The sequence below is a fragment of the Tachyglossus aculeatus genome, chromosome 1, assembly GCF_015852505.1.
Source record: "Tachyglossus aculeatus isolate mTacAcu1 chromosome 1, mTacAcu1.pri, whole genome shotgun sequence".
Taxonomy (NCBI): domain Eukaryota; kingdom Metazoa; phylum Chordata; class Mammalia; order Monotremata; family Tachyglossidae; genus Tachyglossus; species Tachyglossus aculeatus.
This window is the reverse complement of record NC_052066.1, coordinates 120,133,845-120,157,123: the sequence shown is the minus strand read 5'-3', so window position 1 is coordinate 120,157,123 and position 23,279 is coordinate 120,133,845. Positions and strand designations below refer to the sequence as shown.

Below are 23,279 nucleotides of genomic sequence, written 5' to 3'. Positions count from 1 at the left end.
GCTAAATACTTAAGTACTTAAGTAGCATAATTACTATTTTTTTATAATAGCATTTATTAAGTGATTACTATGTGAAAGGCACTGTTCTAAGCCCTGGGGAGGTTACAAGTTGATCAACCTGATCAGGTCGTCCCATGGGGGGCTCACAGTCTTCATCCCCCCTTTCACAGATGAGGTAACTGAGGCCCAGAGAAGTTAAGTGACTTGCCCAAGGTCACACAGCTGACAATTGGCAGAGCTGGGATTTGAACCCAAGACCTCTGACTCCAATGCCCGTGCTTTTCCCACTGAGCCATGCTGCTTCTCTAATCATTAATAATAATAATGATGGCGCTTATTAAGCGCTTACTATGTGCAAAGCACTGTTCTAATCATTATTACCTAAGTTATTATCATCACCACCGAAAGCTTACCCTATTTCTTACTAGGTAAGAAGGTTTAATAGCAGCAGAGCAGAGATTTGGACAAGTGCCATTAGTCAGAACCTCACGCTTTACACAATAGTACTGATACACACATAGCCCTTTGCTCACGGAGGGTTTCAAAAACATCATTTGCACTTTAAAAATTCTCCCTGTCAAGTGAACCCTGACCTTTGGGCTGCCTTAACAGGATCCCATTGTATTTCGGTCTATGCTCAAAGAGTAGTGAAGAAAAATTAAATGACTTTTCAATTTATTCTTGAGATGGACCCTGTGGGAGGACTTATGTGAGGATCTCCAGAACACCACCCCCACTGTGCAACTTAAAGAGAGCAAGTTATGTAGTTATCTGCTTAGAAGCCAAAATGACCAGCCTCGTCTGTGGCTGACACTCATCTTTCCCATGAGTACATTACCACCATAGACAGAAATAAGTTGGCACAGTTGCTTGCCCGCTAAAGGAGAGATCGTGGAAGGGATTGAGACATGTGTCCCCGGGTGGCCCCGAGGCCAGAACAGTCTAAAGAGGGGGGCTCTCACTAAATTGTGAACTCCATGAGGGCAAGGATCGTGTTTGCCTGCACTACTGTATTTTCCCCAGCACTTAGTACAATGCTCTGAACTCGGTAAGCGTTCAATAAATGTCATCTATTGATTTGATTGGGAAATGAGTGCTGTGTAGTTAGTCCATCAGCACTATCCTCTTCACATTCCCACCGGTTTCTGCTTGGGGGTCGCAAGTGGGGCCACGCATGAGTGTGTGAGATCACGTAAAACATATCACTTGTGACGGCCAGACTATCCTCTAATCTGTTGAACAGCTTAACGAGAGATCTAGATTCTTTAAACAGAGTTGGAATTCAATTTTTCTTGTTACGGCTGCTGTGCTTCTAAGTGATTAGCACTATACAACCGTGTAATGCTCATTTTGGCAATCAAGTGGCAGATCCCCCAAGACAGCAATTTAGCACTTGCATTAGAGGAAAAGAAGCTAAGGTGGCACCTTCAGGTAGATACGACTTGTGACCAGGCACAATCATACTAGACAAGGGGCCCTTGCCAAATGGTGGGAAGGGACCTCTAGACTGTACGCTCGTTGTGGGCAGCGAATGTGTCTGTTTAAAATTACATTGCACTCTCCCATTAACAATAATTGTATCTCTTAAGCGCTTACTAGGTGCCAAGCACTGTTCTAAGGGTGGGATAGATACAAGGTAATCAGGTAGTGCCACATGGGGCTCACAGTCTTAATCCCCGTTTTACAGATGAGGGAACTGAGGCACAGAGAAGCTCACTGACTTGCTCAAAGTCACACAGCTGACGAGTAGCGGAGCCGGAATTAGAGCGCACAATCTCTGACTCCAAGCCCATGCTCTTTCCACTAAGCCATGCTGCTTCTTTAGAGCTTGGGATAGTGCTTCGCCCACAATATGTGCTCAATGAATACGACAATGAATGACTAAATGAAGGGTGGCAGGGTCTGGAATGGTGGCTGGGAAGAACCGGCCCAGGAGAACTGGAAGGAGAAGCGGGACGGTTGGTGAGAGGCTTGGGCTTGGCACCGGGGATAGATGTTGCCCATCGAGTTCACTACCTCTGGGAGCTCTGATTGGCTCGGAGATGACTCCTCCCAGACAAAGACTGACTCGAAATGTTCCCAACGGATAGACAGGGGCAAGGGGAAGGGGGAAGAAGAAAGGGCAGCAGGTAGGACGATGGAGATTCTCATCCTATCCCGTCTGGACTACTGCACTAGCCTTCTCTCTGATCTCCCATCCTCGTGTCTCTCTCCACTTCAATCCATACTTCATGCTGCTGCCCAGATTGTCTTTGTCCAGAAACGCTCTGAGCATGTTACACCCCTCCTCAAAAATCTCCAATGGCTACCGATCAATGTGCGCATCAGGCAGAAACTCCTCACCCTGGGCTTCCAGGCTGTCCATCACCTCGCCCCCTCCTACCTCACCTCCCTTCTCTCCTTCTACAGCCCAGCCCGCACCCTCCGCTCCTCCGCTGCTAACCTCCTCACCGTACCTCGTTCTCGCCTGTCCCACCATCGACCCCCGGCCCACGTCATCCCCCGGGCCTGGAATGCCCTCCCTCTGCCCATCCGCCAAGCTAGCTCTCTTCCTCCCTTCAAGGCCCTGCTGAGAGCTCACCTCCTCCAGGAGGCCTTCCCAGACTGAGCCCCTTCTTTCCTCTCTCCCCTTCGTCCCCCTCTCCATCCCCCCGTCTTACCTCCTTCCCTTCCCCACAGCACCTGTATATATGTATATATGGTTGTACATATTTATTTATTTATTTATTTATTTATTTATTTTACTTGTACATTTCTATCCTACTTATTTTATTTTGTTGGTATTTTGGTTCTGTTCTCTGTCTCCCCCTTTTAGACTGTGAGCCCACTGTTGGGCAGGGACTGTCTCTATGCGATGCCAATTTGTACTTCCCAAGTGCTTAGTACAGTGCTCTGCACATAGTAAGCGCTCAATAAATACGATTGATTGATTGATTGATTGGAGACAGGAGGGCTGCAGCCCAAGAGGGTGGAGCTGTGGAGGAGAGGAGAGTCGTGGGAACAGTGACCGGTGGGGAAGGAACAGTGGAGAGCACTGTGTTTTCTGGCCTGTGCTCTCTCTCCAGCTGCTTCCATAGCAGCTGCTACTCCTGGGCGCACTCTTGCCCGCATTCCCACACAAATCAATCCCTGCTCCTGCTCCTTCCAGAGGCAGACTGTTAACCTACAGGGCTGTCCTCTTCTCTTCCCCTTACTCAACTGCTTGCTCTCAAGCCTGCCCCCCTTCTACCTCCACAGCTTCTTCCTCCCCTTCCTCGCCCAACTAACCCATGAGAAGCGGCGGAGCTTAGTGGAGAGAACATGGGCCTGGGGAGTCAGAGGACCTGGGTTCTACGCCCAGCTCTGCCCTGTGTCTGCTGGGCGACCTCGGGCACGTCGCTTCTCTGTGCCTCAGTTACCTCACCTGTAAAATGGGGATTAAGACTGTGGGTCCCACATGGGCTACACAGAGTATGCACTTAACAAATTAAAACACCAAAACCAAAACACACGGATGGAAGTAGAAGTGTCTCTGCTTTGCCTTACGGAACATAAAGAGCAACAAAAGAAGGCTGCTACCTCCCTTCCCATCTCCTTTCTCCCTATCCTTCTAGACTATAAGCTCATTGTGGGAAGGGAATGGTCTACCAACTCTGTTGTACTATACTCTTCCAAGCACTTAGAACAGTGCTTTGCACATAGTAAGCACTCAATAAATACCACTGAGGAAGACAATGTCCCTGACATGCCCCTCACTGGTGGCCAGCCTGGAGATCACTGCGCTGCTTCACCCCTCTGCCCGCTGAGAGATGGAACAGCTCTTGCGTTCCGATGACCCCGAAGCCCCTAGCTCTACCTTGCTTCTAGACCCTCTGCTCTGCAGACGTCTGAGTGACCCTAAAGATAAAAATCCGCATCCTGTAGCAAATTAAGGAACTCCCGGGTAGATAAGAGCTGATACGTTTTCCTCTCACGCTCTTTCCTCAAGTTTGCACAAATTAAAATTCTTGAAAGTTTAATCAAAGCAGCTCAGCCATGACTACAATTATACTGTGGGAAAACACATTTGGAAACCTATGAGCATTAAGTGAATAGTACAGTCCCAAAAAGACTTTGTTTCCAAGTTTTTGCACTAGATGGACCAAAAGTACTTTGCCAAATCCAGAAGACGCTGTTAGGTCTACCCAGCAAACCTCCCTAATTTGGCATCTTGCTCGTCTATCTGGGACTGACACCTTCTTCCTTGCCAAATATCAGCTCTTTAGCTTGACTTGAGCTTCAGAAAATGGCATGATTTCAGACCCCTGGGCTATCTCTCCATTTTGGAGGCACATTAAAAAGAGCAAAGGCTATATGGCAAAGTACAACATCTCAAAGCCAGATCATGCCGTCTAAAACCTAGGGAGAGGGAAAAATTAAAAAAAACCTCAGATCACAGATTTCAGCATAATGCTGACCTTAGCTATAATAATTTGTGTTTTTGCCCTGTCCCCGCAGAGAAGTAGCTAAGAAACAGGCTTTTAGGGCTTGGGTTTTTCACAGCTATCAGTTAAATCCAGATCTCAAGGCAAAATTCAACGCTCTGTCCCTGGTGCATAACACCCGTTCGAGGACTTTCACAAATAATTTTCATAAATAGTACGTTGTTACGGGGAGGTCCCAATTGGGTACTGGTCTTTGAAAATGATGTTTCAATATCACCCCTTGCAAGTTAACAGACGCCTACTTGCTCTCCCAATTGTGGTAATTATGCACCTCTTCCAGCATGCTCACAGACTTTTCAATCCTCAGATCTCTGAAATCAGGTATAATTATCCTTAAGCCTAGAAGAGTCCAAAGGCTCACTTGCTGGCACTGCTGTCTACAGTCAAGTGAAATTTTCATTAGCGAATGTAGAACATACCTAAAGACCTCTCTCAGACTTCATTACCCTATCAGGATTTTGAAGGGAAAGGAGGATATTCAAGAATTAACTCGGAGATACTACATTAGTGGTGCAGCTTGTCAGAAGGTTGCCCAATTCTCCGATCCCAAAAACCCATTTGATTCCTGTTATTCTCTTATTTCTTCCTCCTTCTTCCACTATTCGTGCAAACTGTTTGTGTTTAGTATCGTCATAAATGAACTGGGAGGGAGAGTGGGCAGCGAAATCTCAAAGTTTACAGAGGACACAAAGCTCTTCCAGGTGATGGAATACCCTGAAGATGAGAATTCACGCCAGAAAGACCTCATAAAGCTGAATGAGTGGGCTGAAAAATGGCAGAGGAGCTTTAATGTGAGCCAGTGCAAGGAAATACAGTAGGGAAAAATCATCCAAATTGCAAACGTGTGATGACGGACTTGGAGCTATCAGTCATGACTTAGGAAAGAGGTTTGACTCACTGATGACTCTTCTTTTAAATCAGCAGTCCAGTGTGTGGCAACGGCCAAAAAGACTGGATGGGGATGGAAAACCAAAGGTATAATTTTGCCACAGACTAAAACCAGGATATGCCTGTAACTGGAGTACAGCCAGGTCTCCTATAAACTGGACTGGCGGGGGGGGATAGGTAAGCGCTTAGTACAGTGCTCTGAACACAGTAAGCACTCAATAAATACGACTGAATGAATGAATGAATGAAAAGGGGGGTATTCACTCTGGCAAAATTCCACATGGAGGAAAACTGAACAATTTCACACATATGCTAAAAACTGTTTCTTCCAATAACGAGGTGCCCTGTGTCCAAACGGGCTCCGTGTCATACAAATGTTCCACGGGTGCCTAACCACACGGGTATGTGAGAGAGAAGGTCTAACAAGATGATTAAGGGAATGTAGGAATCTGCTTCGGAGAATAGGCTTAATGACTTAAGAGCTTTAGCTTGAAGAGACCCAAGATAAGAGGGAATATGACTGAAGTTAAAAAAAAAATCCTTAAAACATGAGGTCAGGGCAAATACAGACTATGTTCCTTGGCACATCCGGAAACTGAAAGGGCACCACTGCTTGAGAGGTACAAAACAGACAAAAAGGAAGCACTTCACACAGCTTGTGTAGTCTACTTGGAGATTAACATAAGCAATATCAGTAGGTTCAAAAAAGAGTTGGATAAATTCACGGATGAGCAATCTGTAATAGGTTACTAGAAGGGAAGTTAGGGATATAAGAAAGAAAAATTAGGAATATTAGATGGCATATCCCTAAAAAAGTAGGATCGATATCAAGGAGGGCAACAACCCAGGCTAGTGCCCCAGTAGGAGTCTGATTATTGGGACTGAGCCAGTGATGCCTTGGGGATTTAAGTTGAGTTTTTGTTTTAGTAAATCTGAGGCCTAACAGAAGTCAGGTGGAAAATCTCAACCCCTTTTAGTAATGGAGATCATGATGCAACAAAAATACAAGTATTACTTTGTGATTTTCTGCAGTGAACGTTGGGCTTAGAATTATGTGGGACAGTAAATGTCAGTGTTTAAATGACAATTCATTTGAACTGATAAATTCAGGAGTGGCATGCCCCTCCAATCTATCAGTAAGCATAATACTCAGAGCATCATGAATGTTTAAATGCTGCCATTTAACTGAAGGGGCAGGTCGATGTGGGCCTCGGGGAAAAAGTCAGACTACATAAAACCTTGGGTAGAGGACATACCGATACATACATAAGGCTAGGAGTTCTAGAGAAGTCAATCACTCAATCAATCAAGGTATTTACTGAGTGCTTACTGTGTGCAGAGCACTGTACTAGCTGCTTGGGAGAGCCCAACCCAACTGATCCTGCTCGCAGTAAGCTTGCATTCGAAAAAGTAGGAAGCCGCCTTGAGTCTGGTCTTAATCTAGCCTTCGGAGATGGAGGCTGCCTACGTGAAGCTCTGCTGAGCCCTGCCTGGATCTGGCTTGGAGCGGCATTCTCCCTCATTTCAGAACACCTCAGGCTGCCAAGTCCACGGGCACGCACTGGGATTACAGTTCCTGCTCATGGAGGGAGGACGGGAGGAGCGAGGAAGAAGAAATAATGGTACACTGAGGACCCAGTCATATCTGCGGGAATTTCTCCCTTCTCTGTTTTGTCAAGGCAGTCTGTCAAGCTCCGGAAGGCTAAATGAAAGAATGAGTTTCAGGCCAGGTGAGGGTCCACACTAGCTAGGCTAGTGAACTCGGTGCTGAGATTTCTTTCATAGCCTGAGCCCAAACCAAACTACACCTAGCATGCCTGCCTTCCTTCCCTTGTTGCTGCTGTTTTATTATTATTATTATTATTATTATTTAATGTGCACTTACTGTGTGCAAAGCATTGCATTAAGCGCTTGGGGAGTACAATATTACATTAAACACATTCTCTGACCACAACGACCCTCATCACTGGAGCTGTGTCTTCACACCACTGGAAGGGGCCCGATATTCTTGCTACTGCCCTGTGGTGCAGGGTTCAACCCTGGAGTGACAGGAAAGCCCAAAGCCCAGCGATACGTGACCCAGAGAACAGCAAGAACTTCGCACAGTTTTTCCAGTAGTCAATACCTTTATGATTGGAGGTTTTGGGCTCCCAATATGATCTCCAACTGCCCTCCCTGAAATGGCTAACAGCCATAAAACAGAACTTGTTCAAGGCAACCGAACTCAAAATTACATGAGCAGAAAAAATGCTACACTTCTGACTTCAAACAATGACAAATTAACAACTACAATACTGACAGGGCACTTTTTCTTTTATGCTTGCATTTGGCTCTGCGTGCTAATAACATTCTTGACAGGAAAAATTCTAGAGCAGTTAGAAACAAAAGGAGAGCTGTAAATTCTAACAACGCCATTTCCATTACTTGTTTTACCTTGAGATTCAACAACTTCCCTTCTGGTGGTTTAAAATAAACATTTTGGGATTTTTCTAACTCCAATGAGCTAATTCAGTCCCCAAACAAATCTGGTGTGCATCATTTAAATAGTGAGACTCACACCCCCTCCGAGAACAGACAGCTTATATAAAGTACTTAGCTCATTTCTCCTTTCATTTGTTTGTACTTACCGGAATGTAATAGACACCCATTTTGGGGGTTTCGTTGGCTGTCAGAAGCATTCCTAAAAACACACAATGACAATGACATGGTCAACACATTTTGCCAAGACAGATCATCATCCGCATTTGTTTTTCCATTTTAAAATATCTGGATAAAAAGGAGTGAATGCTTGTTTTGAATGAAATCCAGTTGTACAAAAGACTGAATGTTTTTTAAAAGAATTCAAGGGACACTGGAATAAATGCAGCAGTTACAATATCTGGTACCTGTAATTAGTTTAAAAAAAAAAAAAAAGGCCCTGGCCTCTCCCAGCCCCAAATCAAGAAAAAGCAGATCCCAGTTTTTCCACTGAGATAATGAGGTTCTTGGAGAAATGTTCATTCTTTCCATCGTATTTCAATCGTACTGTGTGCAGAGCCCTGTACTAAGCACTTGGAAAGTACAATTTGGCAACTAGAGACGGTCCCTAACCAACAACAGGCTCACAGTCTAGAAATGTTCTCTATCCCTCCACTTCTTTCAACCTTGCAACTTCTCAGATGCTTTCAAACTAGTGGGCCTTTAAAGACCATCACACAGTACAGCAAGAATATCACCACCAACTCTTCTAATCTGCCCCACCGTGATGCAATCTCAGGCAATGGTGCAACTGTAGAACAAGAAGAAAACTTGGGAAGCATTGTGTTTTTAAAAGAAACCCAGCAAGATAAAAATGGGCCACAAATTTCTGTGACCGCATCAGTATTCTTGCTTATTCCATCATCAATTTGGAAATATGGTGGCGGAAACAAGTGAAGGAAGACTAAATTAAATGTGGAGCTAGAGAGTTAAGATGAATGCACCTGAAGATCTATGCAACAGGTCCCTTTGACAAATGAATGTAAAAGGTAATTATTTTGTGGATCAGCTCTGTGGGGCACAAAACAATATAAAAAGTTAATACGAAAGAAAACGTTATCTTGATAAATATTTAGTGAGGCTGAGAAAAGGGTCAAGTAATATTCCATCTGAGAGGAGAATGCATAACCAGTCAGAACCACAACTAACCACTGCAGTGTGACATCTGCCTCAACTCATCAGATGCAAAAAACACAGAGACCCGGCACATAGTCACATACCTACCTGGAGGAGACCAAAACATTGAAAGATACAATAAAGGCCAAGTCGGAAACACAAGAATATGGTGCTAAAAACAGTAAAGTCAAAACCTTCTGGAAATGTTTTCTGTCACCTTCAGAAAGGCCAAAAGCACTTTATGAATTCTTCCGGTGCCTAATGGGACCTGTAAAACCTTTGGCATCCGAGCATTTTCTAAAGCATGAGAGACAAATAAAAGCTTCATTCAATGAGAGGGAGAGCTCTGGAGCCAGAACAGGAGAGCGCAAATTATACTGATTGTGCTTCACGGGCAAAAGAACACAGTGTTGGCAACGCACGCTCCAAAAGCCTTCAGCCATAATTAAGGAGGAAAAAATCTTAGGGACTGAACCTAGCAGCAGTATCGAGCCTTGCACGATACGGGAAATCTTACAACAGAAAAGGAGCGTCCTGATCAAAAGGCGTCTCTTCTACTTGTCTCCACTGGCTCAGCTTGTTAACACTGAGCATCTCACAAGGGAACACAGCCACACCTAACAAACCACATAGCAGACTCTAATCTGATTACATATGAGAGAACTCAGACTGGATTAAACTAGATTCTTTTCTTCAATGGGGCAAGATCCACTGAAACCATATAAAGTGATACAAACTGATCCACTATCAATCTAAGGTGGTGAGGAGGAGGGGGGAGGGAACTGAAACCAATCACGAATGTGGAGAAAAAATAAGCGTTTCAAAAAGCAAAAGGAATGTTGGAAGTTTCTACCAGTAGAGAAGGAAAAATAAATGACTGTTAGAAAAGCTTAATTCAGCAGAAACATCAAAGACCTTCGGAGCAACTAAGGTGAAACGCTGATTGTCAAGAATAAATCCCTATACCGGCACAGTCAAACTGTGACGTGGAAGCTTTCTCTATTTTCCTCTGAAATATCCAGGACTGGCTGCTGTGTCAGAAACCGTACTAGTTAGTAGACTAATGGATACTAAGTTTTTTCCCCCCATCAGATGGGGGCTGACCAGGAGTTTGCTACTGTGCCCATCAGCACTATTAAAAGTCACAGATGATCTGTATGTGTCAGTTCCTCCACTACAAAGAGTATGCCCAACAAAGCAAAGAGTATTTAGATCCGATACTAAGAGAAAATACACGGCCTAAGCAAAACTTTCAGGCTTTCTAATAGATGGCACAAAGAATCACTGCCTGAGAGTTTTCAAATAATAGCAGGTACTTGGAAAAGATTTTCAGCTAAAAGACACCGAGAATTTTCCTTCCCCAACTCAAGCAAGGTCATTAACTCCAAAACTAAACTTCATAAAGTAAAGGTAGGAAAATAGGGTCTCTCCTCAGTAACTGTAATAGTAAAGTAGCAGTAGAGGAGTAAAGAATAGGATTTTTCTGTTGAGCACTTTCCAAATGATTAAAAAAGTAGGGCAGAAAAGACTAAAAGGGCATCTGATCTTTGTCATAACCTGGCTAGGCTGTTACAGCCTCCTGACTCTCCCCTTCTCTGGTCCATGCATCTACTGACCGGGTCCCTTTTCTACAACATCATTCTGCTCATTCATTCATTCAATCGTATTTATTGAGTGCTTACAGTGCGCAGAGCACTGTACTAAGTGCTTGGGAAGTACAAGTCGGCAACACATAGAGATGGTCCCTACCCAACAACGGGCTCACAGTCTAGAAGACGGGCTTATGTCTCCCCACTCCTCAAAATCCTTCAATGAAGGCCAATCCCTCTCTGCATCTCGCAGAAACTGTTGACCACTGGCCTTAAGGCACTAAAATCAGCTCTCTCCTCTCTACTCACCACTCTCTTCTCCCATTGCGCCCCAGAGTTTACACTCTTTGTTCCTCCAAAGCTAACCTTCTCACTGCACCTCATCCTTGACTCTCCCCTCTCCGACCCCTCGTTCCTCCCTGGAACTCCCTCCCCATTCAAATCCGTCAGACCACAATCTCCCCCATCTTCAGAGAACTCCTGAAATACCACCTCCTTCAGGAAACTTTCCCCAATTCATTTTACTTCCCTGCCGGTCACACCCTCCCAAGTATCACTTCAGAAGTTTTCCTCCACATTATTGCTTCTGCCTGCAGTCACCTGGAGCGCTTTTGCACGTTATTTATTTCCTGATCTTTATATCTAGGTTTCTAGTCTTTGCTTCCTCCTATCTGTAAATGTCCCTGTCGGTCTCCTATTAGGCTGCAAGTCCTATGTGGGCAGGGGTTGTCTCGTCTTTCCCACGCTCCACACGCGGAAAGCACTCAATAAACACCGCTGATTAATTGATTCTACCTCTCCTCTCCCAAAATTCTTAGTGTATTCTCTGCACGGAGTAGGGCCTCGATAAATTGAAACAGGGAAAATCCTTGGCAAGCCCACCCAGGATCCCGTCCACCCCCTGCCTCAAGCTGCTCCCCCAAGCATCCTGTTGTTGGAGACAGACTTCTGGGCCAAACCGACCACTGGAAGATTTTCATTCAAGTGTTGATTTTTGGTCCTACTGCTCCAAGGGTTTGTGTTGCTTCTACCCCTACTTACAGTGTCCCTTCTGAGTCCCCAGCGGCTTCCGATCTCTCCCTCTGTTCATCATCACCCCTGCCTGGGTAGCCCGGGCGTTGCTGACGGGCCTGGGAGGAGAAAGACCAATCCGAGCAATGCTAAGAGCACCCTAGGACGCCGGACTGTGAGCCCGTTGTTGGGTAGGGACTGTCTCTATATGTTGCCAACTTGTACTTCCCAAGCGCTTAGTAAGCGCTCAATAAATACAACTGAATGAATGAATGGAGAAGCAGTACAAGCAGAGCATGAATCACACCTCCTACTACAACCGCAGCCAGTCTGGGACAAACTTCGACCTCCCACGTTCCCTCTCAGGACGCCACAGCAAACTTGAAAATGTTGCTAACGCAGAAGTTAAAATATTTGCTTTGCTCAAACCGACTGGGAACAAAATGAGGGAAAGGGCAAAGCATGTGAGGGCGGGGGCTGGGGGAGAGCATTATGTAATGAGAGCGAGGATTCTCCCAGCTCGTGCATCAGTGAAGCTAAGGGCCAAACCACAAAGAAACAGTTAAAGGTCACGTCCACTTGTGTTTATACACCACAAGAAACTATTTCCTTGGTTTCTCTAAGTCTGCCGTTTTAATTAATTTCTGCAAACTACTTTGAAGATGAAAAGCTATCTATAGAATAAATATTATTATTATCATATACAGGATATGCACGCTGATATTTTCTTGACATAATTTTTTTAAGTTAACAAGGGATGAAATTAAATAAATGCTGTTAGGTATGAACGGCCATAGATGTACATCTCCAGACATTTCTTCAGCAAAATGAAAATATGGAACACACTGCATTCCTGTTCAAATATTTGATTTACTTATTTACAAAGTGCCTTTCACTTAAGCAAATGCCTGAGGGTCAGATAATGAGACAGAGGCATTGAAGGCTGCAAACCCACCAGCAAGCTGACGAAGACTCAGTTTTTAGCTCCACTTTCATTTGAGCCCAATGGGGTGTGCTTGGAAATTTATCCAGCTGAGTTAGGAGATGGTATTAGAGAAGCAGCGTTGCTCAGTGGAAAGAGCACGGGCTTTGGAGTCAGGGGTCATGGGTGCGAATCCAAGAGCTGCCAAGTGTCAGCTGTGTGACTTTGGGCAAGTTACTTGACTTCTCTGTGCCTCAGTTCCCTCACCTGTAAAATGGGGATTAAGACTGTGAGCCCCCCATGGGACAACCTGATCTCCTTGTAACCTCCCCAGCGCTTAAACAGTGCTTTGCACATAGTAAGCGCTTAATAAATGCCACTATTATTATTATTATTATTAAGATGGTGAAGCAGCGTAACCTAGGGGATACAGCACAAGACTGGGAGTCAGAAGAACCTGGATTCTAATCTCTGTTCTACCACTTGTCTGCTGGGTGACCCTGGGCAAGTCATTTCACTTCTCTGTGCCTCAATTACCTCATCTGTAAAATGGGGATTAAGACAGTGAACCCCATGTGGGACAGGGACTGTGTCCAACCTGATTACCTTGTAACTACCCCAAGGCTTAGTATAGTGTTTGGCACACAGAATGCACCTACCAAATACCATAATTACGACAACCAAGTCCTGGCCAGTTGCAGACAAACCCCGTCTCGCTGTTGAGATCAGAAGAGCTCATGGCTCTGTAAAAAAATGGCCTACACTTTTCAACTAAATGAGTATTTGATATGTTCCACATACCTGAATTAGGATACAGACACACATCATTAATATCATGTTCCGGCTCCATAGAGGTAAATATTTTCCCCTGAAAGAGTAACAGAAAAGAAACTGGAGAAATGCCTTTGCTTCATTATAACGAACACCGCAGCTCTAGGGAACATTCTTTTCAGGGATGAGTCCAACCAACCACTAATATGTCAAGGGATATATGAGAGCTGGAAGGGATCCATAGGAAAGGCTGGAATTTGCAGCCAAGCTGTCTGGACTGAGTCTGGGACGAAAGAGCAGGTGAAAAATTCCAAACTGCTTAGCCTACCCTGCTAGCTGTTAGCAGAGCAGCAGAATCGAAAAGAAACCAAAACTCTACCAAGATAGGGCTAAACTTCAAAAAACAAATGAAAGATCTGAGCAGCTTCATGCCTGAGCATTGAGGAAACCGAGCTCGACAGCCCTGCTATCACCATGACAGACATGCTGCTTACTCTCTTCGCTTTGACATGTGCACGTGTTCATACAACACAGAGCCAGGAGGACTCATCTGAAACACGGGGCAGGTCATTAAACCAGAGTTTTCCTCCCAGCTACACGTGGGGCCATTTCCATCAATTGATAGTATTTACCGAGTGCTTAATCCGTGCAGAGAAATATGCTAAGCATTTGCGAGAGCACAGTACGGCTGAATTGGTAGGCAAACTCCCTGCCCTCAAGGAGCTTACAGTTTAGCAGCACTTCACAGTACTGAAGGGAGCGTGACCACTGTAAGAGCAGCAGTAACAGCTAATACTGCTGAGCTGCTCCTTACAGGGCTCTATGTGGACGCGAGAACTCTGGGGGAGCCAGGAAAGGGTGGACGGCAGCAACCAACGAACGAGTGCTTAGTACAGTGCTCTGCACACAGTACGTGCTCAATAAATACGATTGATGATGAGAAGCAGAGTGGCCTAGTGGATAGAGCAAGGGCATGGGAGTTGGAAGAACCGGGGTTCTAGTCGCAGTTCGGCCACTTGTCTGCTGGGTAACCTTGAGCAAGTCACTTCAGGTCTCTGAGCATCGGTTACCTCATCTGTAAAACGGGGAATACTACTGTAAGCCCCATGTGGGCTATGAACTGTGTCCAACCTGATTCGCTTGTAACGAGGGCAGCAAGAAATGTCCCAGGTTGCACGAACGCCGGGGAGCTGGCAATGACAGTGGTATAGGGAGGGAGAGGGAGAGAGAGGGAGAGAAACAGAGACAGACAGAGAGTGTGTGTGTGTGTGTGTATTATTCAGGAGAAACATTAAGACAGTACTCCAGGTTCTTAGCAAGGTTTAAACCCTTGGACTAAATCCTCCAGGACAGAGTGTTGCCATATTTTTCTTAAAGATTGTCAGGGATGGAGACGGCAGTACTGTTTTTTCTTGTTTATGTGGTCTGACAATCTATAAAAGGAGATTACATTGCTTAGGCAGGGACTGTTCTTCAGGGAGCCTTGTTAGTTGCTTCCTAGTATCAAATTAGTACAGTGCTCTGCACACAATAAATATGACCGAATTTAATGAGGTGCTCTTTTGGGTGGCCAAATATTACTTGAATAATCATCTGTTCCCAGGTCAGTGCTAAGGTGACTGCTGGTATTACCTAGGGTCTGCCTTTTAGCTGGCCAGACATAACTTCAGTCCTTACTCTTCAAAGGAAGAAAACCCCTACAATCTTTAAATTGTGTAGGGATAGAATGGGGTTGTTGAGTAAAGAGTCTTCCGTTTAAACGCATGTAGGTTCACAATAAAGAGAAGGTTTAGAAAAGCTGTGTGGGGAAATGCTTAGTACATTGCAGAGCACATAATAAGCACATAAAAAAAAAGAGTTTAGGATTATAGCTGGCTTCTCCCATTCAAAGGATATTCAAAGGACACGGAAATACCTCCAAACTGCTGGTGCTCATTAAGTTTCAAATCAACAACTGTCTAATTTCCCCACTCAATTTCTAATTAAAAATGCATTCATAATCTGAACACCCGAAAATCACCTAGGAGGCAAGTAGTGACTACACTTCATATAGTACATACACACATATTCTACTTCATATGTACAATATTTTCAGGATTGTTTAGTACTTCATCGAACCAATATTCAAAATATCTCAAGAATTTACCCCAAAGCCAAATGAGACATAATCATGGCAACCTATGTCAATTCAACATAATACTTACTGTGTCCTTGTTCCACATTTTGATAATTCGGGCATCGGCAGACAAAACCAAATCCAAAGAATCCTGGAACTGGACTGACTTGATAGGCAAGTCATACTGGTGGTCCTTAACTATTAGTGGTTTACTAGAGCGGAGATCATATAACAAAACCTGCAAGAAAAGGTTTTTTTAAGTATCTAGTGCTAAAAAAAATTAAGGAGTTATTTTGAAACAAGAAATGGAAGTGAAAACAATTTAACATTCTGAAAAACAAACTGCTTTTTATTATTTTAATTCAATTACAAAATTTTTTCATTTTATTCAATGAACACAGTTTTTCTCTCTTTTCACTGAAATAAAAGTGAATTATATATTGTTCATTAACCTACTTTGAATGAATGTTGGGATTAATCCTGCTATTCAGAAGTTTTTGTTGTTTTTTTTTCCTTTTGGAAGATGGAAAAATAATTGTAGGCCAAGACATAATTTACCTAGAATTAGAAATCACCAAACTTTATAGCAAGAAGAGGAATAACTAAACTCTTCAGGACAGAAGTTTATGCTCTTCTTAAAAAGCCACCAGAAATGGAGACCCAATTCACTACTTCTTTACCAGTCCATCGTTTTATTAAACTGATAGTTCAAAAGTTTTTCTTTTGTCCAGTCAAAATCTCTCCAATTTCCCTAAACCTATTTTCAGTCCTCAAGAGACTGGAGAAGAACTGGTCAGCACTCTGCTACTTCACATTCTTCAGGACAGAAATCACCTCCGCCTTTTTCCCTTGACGCCAAATCATTCAATTTATAGTACTTTAAGTGTTTACTATGTGCCGAGCGCTGTACTAAGCACTGAGGAGAGTGTGATATAAGGAGAAAACCTACTCCCTGGCCATAATCTAAAGGATTATAAACTCGAATATCTTTCAGCCCTTAATCATCTTTGTCATTCTTCCCTGGCCCTTCTATGGTTTCTCATTCATTCATTCAATCGTATTTATTGAGCACTTATTGTGTGCCTAGCACTGTATTAAGCACTTGGGAAGTACAATTTGGCAACAGATAGAGACAGTCCCTACCCAACAATGGGCTCACAGTGCAGAAGGGGGAGACAGGGAACAAAACAAAACAAGTAGGCAGGTGTCAATACCATCACAATAAATAGAATTATAGCTATGTGCACACCATTAATAAAATAGAGTAATGAACATGTACAATATACACATGTGTTGTAGGGATGGGAAGGGGGTAGGGCAGAGGGGGTGATGGAGAGGGGAGGAGAAGCAGAGGATAAGGGGGGGCTCAGTCTGGGAAGGCCTCCTGGAGGAGGTGAGCTCTCAGTAGGGCTTTGAAGGGAGGAAGAGAGCTAGTTTGGCGGATGTTTGGAGGGGGGGCATTCCAGGCCAGGGGAAGGACGTGGGCTGGGGGTCGATGGTGAGACAGGCGAGAACAAGGCCCAGCGAGGAGGTTAGCAGCAGGAGTGGAGGTTGCGGGCTGGGCTGGAGAAGGAGAGAAGGGAGGTGAGGTAGGAGGGGGCAAGGGGATGGAGAGCTCTGAAGCCAAGAGTGAGGAGTTTTTGCTTCATGCGAAGTTTGATAGGCAACCACTGGATATTTTGGAGGAGGGGAGCAACATGCCATTCTCCACAATCCTCACGGATCAGACCAGGTAAGGTTAAGTTAGTAGTCACTGCTTACCCCAAAATTAAACTATCCAAACAAGGCTCTTCTCCTTTCTGCCATCTAAAAGTTACTAAGGAGTGACAACATCCAAGGTCACCCTCAGTCACTCATCAAGGCACTCTTGAAAATAACTAGGCCGTACACCTTTCCTTTCCTCTTAAAGTCGTTCTACAACGCAGGAATTGTGTTCTTGACGAACCTTGTGTTTAGAGAAACTCGGGCAACGGTACATGTGCCTTGACCTTCCGCTGTATGTACGCACACAACTGTTTCTTCAGTTGAGTACTGCATCAACTGTACACTGCATTTTACCCAGATAGTTGTGAGCTGTCGAAAGAGCCCTCCCTAAATAGCATTCCACCCAAAGCACCCAGTGACGACACTCATTTTGGGGTAGAAGTGATTCCGGCTCTCAGTCAATTGACTGAGAGCGCTTAGTACAAGCACTTAGTACAGTGCTCTGCACACAGTAAGCGCTCAATAAATATGACAATGAATGAATGAATTGACAGCACGATTACCTGTCCCGTAGATGTCCCAACTGCCATATTCAAAGCTCCATTAAATTTCAGGGCTGAGATCGTTGGTAAAGTCTCTATTCTGAAAGAGATAATGTAAATGTTCTATCTGAAAGACCATGCACCTTACCTAATCAATCAATATTTACTGAGCACTTAGTACAGTGTTTTGCCCACTGTAAGCGCTCAATAATTATGAATGAATTGAGCACTTACTATGTGCAGAGCACTGTAGTAAGTGCTCGGGACAGTAGTAATAATAATAATAATAATAATGATGGCATTTGTTAAGCGCTTACTATGTGCTTAACAGCACTGTTCTAAGCACTGGGGGAATACAAGGTGATCAGGTTGTCCCAAATGAGGCTCACAATCTCAATCCCCATTTCACAGATGAGGTAACTGAGGCTCAGAGAAGTTAAGTGAGTTGCCCAAGGTCACACAGCAGACATGTGGCAGAGCCGGGACTCGAACCCAGACTCCCAAGCCCGGGCTCTTTCCACTGAACCACGCTGCTTCTCAACAGAATTACCAGACACATTCCCTGCCCACAACACGCTTACAGTCTAGAGGGGGAGACAGACATTGATGTGAATAAAGAATTCATAATATATAATTTACAGATATGTACATAAGTGCTGTGGGTTTGGGAGTGGGACAAAAATCATATGTTGAAAGGTCATAGATCCAAGCGCACAGATGACACAGGAGGGTGAGTGAGCCAGGGAAAGGATGGTCTAATTGGGGAAGGTCTCTGGGAAAAGATGTGTTAATAATGCTTTGGAGGCGGAGAGGATGGAGGTCTGATGTATATGGAGGGGCAGGGAGTTGCAGGCTAGCGGGAGCGTGTGAGAAAGGGTTTGGCAGGGAGACAGTGGTACAGTAACAAAGCTGGGGATAGATCGGTGAGCATGCAGGCTCAGTTGTAGTAGATGAGTGAGGTGCATTAGGATGGGGCAAGATGATTTAGTGCTTTCAAGTTGATGGTAAGGAGTTTCTGTTTCATGCAGAGATGGACAGCCAGCCAGCCACTGAAGGTTCCTGAGGAGTGGGGAGATGTGGACTGAAACGTTTTTGTTGACAAATGATCTGCGTGGCAGAGTGAAGTATGGATTGGAGTGGCGAGAGACAGGATGCCGGAAGGTCAGCGAGGAGGCAGATGGCGTTGTCAAGGCAGGATAGGATAAGTGCTTGGATCAGAATGGCAGGAGTTTGGATGGAGAGGGCAGAATTTAGCAACGATGTGAAGGGAGAACTGACAGGATCTGGTGACAGACTGAAAATGCAGCGTGGCTCAGTGAGAAGATCCCAGGCCGGAGCCACAGGTCGTGGGTTCTAATCTTGACCTTGGGCAAGTCACTTTAACTGCTCTGGGCCTCAGTTCCCTCATCTGTAAAATGAGGATGAAGACTGTGAGCCCCACGTGGGATAATCTGATGACCTTGTATCTACCCCAGCGCTTAGAACAGCTCTTGGCACGCAGTAAGTGCTTAACAAATACCAACATTATGATTATCATTATGATTATTATTATTAAATGGGGGTGGAATGAGAGCTAAGTCGACGACAACGCCGAGGTTATGGACTTATGAAGCAGGATAGTGGTGTTGACTACATTAAGCGCTTAGTTTAGTGCTCTGCACACAGTAGGTGCTCAATAAATATTGAATGATATTGAAGATTGAATGATAGGAAAAAGAGGGGGAGGACAGGATTTGGCTGGGACGATAAGGAGTTCAATTTTGGACACGTTTAACTTGAGGTGTCAGCGGGACAACCAAGTAGATGTGTGTCGGACGCAGGAGGAAATGTGAGATTGCAGGGAAGGCGAGGTCAGCGCTGGAGATGTAGATTGGAAATCATCTGAATAAACGTGGTAATTGAAACCGTGGGAGTGTAGTGGGACCTAGAACTGAGTCTTGAGGGACCCCCCGCTACTGTCAGAAGGTGGGAGGAAGATGAGAAGCAAGCAAAAGAGACTGAGAAGGAACGGATAAAGAGATAGGAGAACAGAGACGACAGTGTCAGTGAATTCAAGGTTGGATAAAGTTTCAAGGAGAAGGAGTGGTCAACAGTCTCAAAAGTGGCTGAGAAGTATAGGAGGATTAGGACGGCGTAAAGGCTGCCAGATTTGGAGAGAAGAAGGTCACTGGCTACCTTAGAGAGGGTTGTTTCTGTGGAGTGAAGGGGGCAGAAGCCAGATTGGAGAGGATCTAGGAAAGAAAAGCCCTCTCAGGATCGCACCCGGTGAGTGTCCAATACTCTACCAGTCTCGGTTACAGGAAGGAGAGTCAAACAGAGGCATCCCCACTCCATTCCTAGCTTGGGCAGTGGCTAGCGAGTGGAAGGCAACATGATACAAGTCAAAATTCGCCTGTGCTGGACAGCGCGGCATAGGAGAGAGTCAAGGGCAGAGACTCAAGTTTATTGCACGGAAGAAGACCACTTTTGTATTTTTACCAAGAAAACTGTATGGATACACTACCAGAGCAATTGCAGATCGCAATCTGCAAGGCATTCTGAGAGAGGCATGTCTGTGGAGTTGCTATGGGTCAGAAACTACCCGAAAGCATAAGACAAGGAGAGAACTGGAGAATGGGAAGTGGAAACAGCGGGGACAAACAACTCCTCAAGAAGTTTGGACACAATAGCAGCTATCTCCAGATTTCAAAGGAGCCAGTCATCAGGGACCGTCTCTATACGTTGCCAACTTGTACTTCCCAAGCGCTTAGTACAGTGTTCTGCACATAGTAAGCGCTCAATAAATACGATTGAAAGAATGAATTTGAAGCCACACAGCAAATATAATACAGGATCAGAACTTCAACCTCATTTTAAGAGAAAACTGTGACCAAACTCTAATGCCCTCATTACAGAATGCATGTGAAAACAAACAATACTAACAATACCATACTGCCTTTTGCCAGGGAACAGGGGAAGAAATGTAACTGGAAAGGAACAGAGCTTGGGAGAGTACGGTGGGATTAAAGTACACTTCTCTGACCAAGTTTATACTCTCATGAGGGAAACAGGTAAAAAGTTATTTACAAATAGTGAAAGATGTTGAAAGTACTAAGTATTAGCAGTCCAAACGCATGAGGGCGAAAGTGAAAAACATAAGTGAATGTAGAGATAAATATAAAAAAGCATACATCTGAATACCATGTGTTGAGGAGTTGAAGTGCCAAGGATGCGCTCTGGCTGTTAATATTCACCCACCCTTAGTTCCACGGCACTTACATATCCATGACGTATTTATTTATATTAACAAATATTAATAAATATATTAGTATTATATTAATATAGAGAAGCAGCGTGGCTCAGTGGAAAGAGCACGGGCTTTGGAGTCAGAGGTCATGGGTTCGAATCCCAGCTCCGCCACATGTCTGCTGTGACCTTGGGCAAGTCACTTAACTTCTCTGAGCCTCAGTTACCTCATCTGTAAAATGGGGATTAAGACTGTGAGCCCCACGTGGGACAACTTGATCACCTGCATCCCCCCCAGTGCTTAGAACAGTGCATTGCACATAGTAAGCGCTTAACAAATGCCATCATCATTATTATTATTAATGCCTGTTTCCACCTTTAGACTTAAAGCTCCTTGAGGGAAGGGAATATGTCTACCACCTCTGTCATACTTTACTCTCCCAAGCGCTTAGTTCAATGTTCTGCACACAGCAAACACCCAATAAATGCCATTGATTAATAGGAGGGGAAGAGTCAATCAAGTGCCACTTAGCTGTGTGACCTTGGGCAAGTCGCTTAACTTCTCTGCGTCTCAGTTACCTCATCTATAAAATGGGTATTAAGACTGTGAGCCCCACGTGTGACAGAGACTGTGTCCAACCCGGCTTGCTTGTATCTACTCCAGTGCTTAATACAGTGCCTGTTTCACAGAACGCGCTTAACAAATACCACTATAATTGTTATTACTATTACCTCAAAGCCAATGGCAAGGAGTTTCTTTTTGATGCGGAGATGGACTGGCAACAGTTGGAGGCTTTTGAGGAAAATGGGGAGATGTGCACAGAAAGGTTTTAGAAAGATAATTCAGGAAGCAGAATGAAGAACGGGCTGCAATGGGGAGAGACCAGAGGGAGCAAAGTCAGCAAGAAGGCTGACGCAGTAATAAATAATAATGATGGTATTTGTTAGCAGTAGTCAAAGTGGGACGTGGGACGTGCTAGGACCAGTGTGGTAGATGGAGAGGAAGGGGTGGATTCTAGAGTTTCTGTGAAGGTGCAACTGACAAGATTGAGTGAGACTGAAAACGCGGGGTGAATGAGAGAGACGTGTTGAGAATACTGCAAAGGTACGGGGCAAATGAGACCGGGATTGGATGGTGGGGCTGTGTACCGTGATGGGGAAGTTGCAGGAAGGAGAGGGTTTGGGTGGGGTGGTGAGGTATCCTGTTTTGGGCATGTTTAGTTTGAGGTTTCAGCAGAACATTCAAGTAGACATGTCCTGAAGGCAGGAGAAAATACGAGACTACAGAGAAAGAGAGAGTTCTGTGCCAGAAAAGGTAGATTTGAGAGTCATCCATGTAATAATAATAATAATAATGGCATTTATTAAGTGCTTACTATGTGCAAAGCACTGTTCTAAGCGCTTGGGGAGGTTACAAGGTGATCGGGATGTCCCACGGGGGGGGCTCACAGTCTTCATCCCCATTTTACAGATGAGGCCACTGAGGCCCAGAGAAGTTAAGTGACTTGCCCAAAGTCACGCAGCTGACAAGTGGCGGAGCCTGGATTTGAACCCATGACCTCTGACTCCAAAGCCTATGTTCTTTCCACTGAGCCACGCTGCTTCTCTAAGGTATGGGTGGTTGTTAAAGCCATGGGAGCAAATAAGTTCTCCAAAGGAGTAGGTATAGATGGAGAATAGAAGGGGGATCCTTGTGGGCAGGGCACGCTTCTACCAACTCTATTTTATTGTACTCACCCAAGCTCTAAGCGTAGCACACAGTAAAAGCTCAATAAATGCAATCAGAACCGAGCCTCGGTGATCTCCCACAGAGAGCAGGTGGGAAGCAGAGGAGCAGCCAGAGAAATAGGAGAACCACTCAGTCATATTTACTGAGCACGCACTTACTGTATACTGAGCGCTTGGGAGAGTACAATCTAACAACAAGCAGACACATTCCCTACCCACAACGAGCTTACAGTCTGGAGAGGACAAGGTCAATGAAGCCAAGGGTGTGGTGGTTTTTTGTTGCTGCTGTTTATCGGTATCTGTTCAACGCTTGATATATATGCCAGGCACTGTACTAAATGCTGGGGTAGACACAGGAAAAGCAGGCTGGACACAGTTCATGTCCCACATGGTGTTCATTGTCTTAATCCCCATTTTAACAAATGAAGTAACTGAAGCACAGGGAAGTGAAGTGACTTGACCAGAGACACAACAAACAAGCGCAGAGCCAGGTTTAGAAGACCGGTCCTCTGACTCCCAGGATCGTGCTCTTTCCACTAGGCCAAAAGTTAGGAGAAGAGGGTGGTCCACAGTGTTGAAGGCAGCTAAGACGTGGCTGTTACCTTGCAGAGGGCAGTTTCCATGGAATGGAGGGGGCAGAAGCTAATTTGCAAGGGATCACGGAGAGAACGGGAGGAGAGGAAGGAG

At 44.8% G+C, this 23,279-nt stretch overlaps 1 protein-coding gene across 1 annotated transcript in view; it reads right to left on the bottom strand.

Annotated features, from left to right (window-relative positions):
- Positions 1 to 23,279, bottom strand: part of NOL10 (nucleolar protein 10) — a 110,712-nt gene that overhangs the window by 56,321 nt on the left and 31,112 nt on the right. Inside the window, exons 10-13 of the mRNA XM_038743452.1 lie at positions 17,661 to 17,739; positions 15,482 to 15,631; positions 13,308 to 13,374; positions 7,979 to 8,031 (exon numbers count right to left, since the gene is read on the bottom strand). Of these exons, the coding sequence (XP_038599380.1) occupies positions 7,979 to 8,031; positions 13,308 to 13,374; positions 15,482 to 15,631; positions 17,661 to 17,739 (349 nt within the window). The remainder of the gene's footprint in view (positions 1 to 7,978; positions 8,032 to 13,307; positions 13,375 to 15,481; positions 15,632 to 17,660; positions 17,740 to 23,279) is intronic.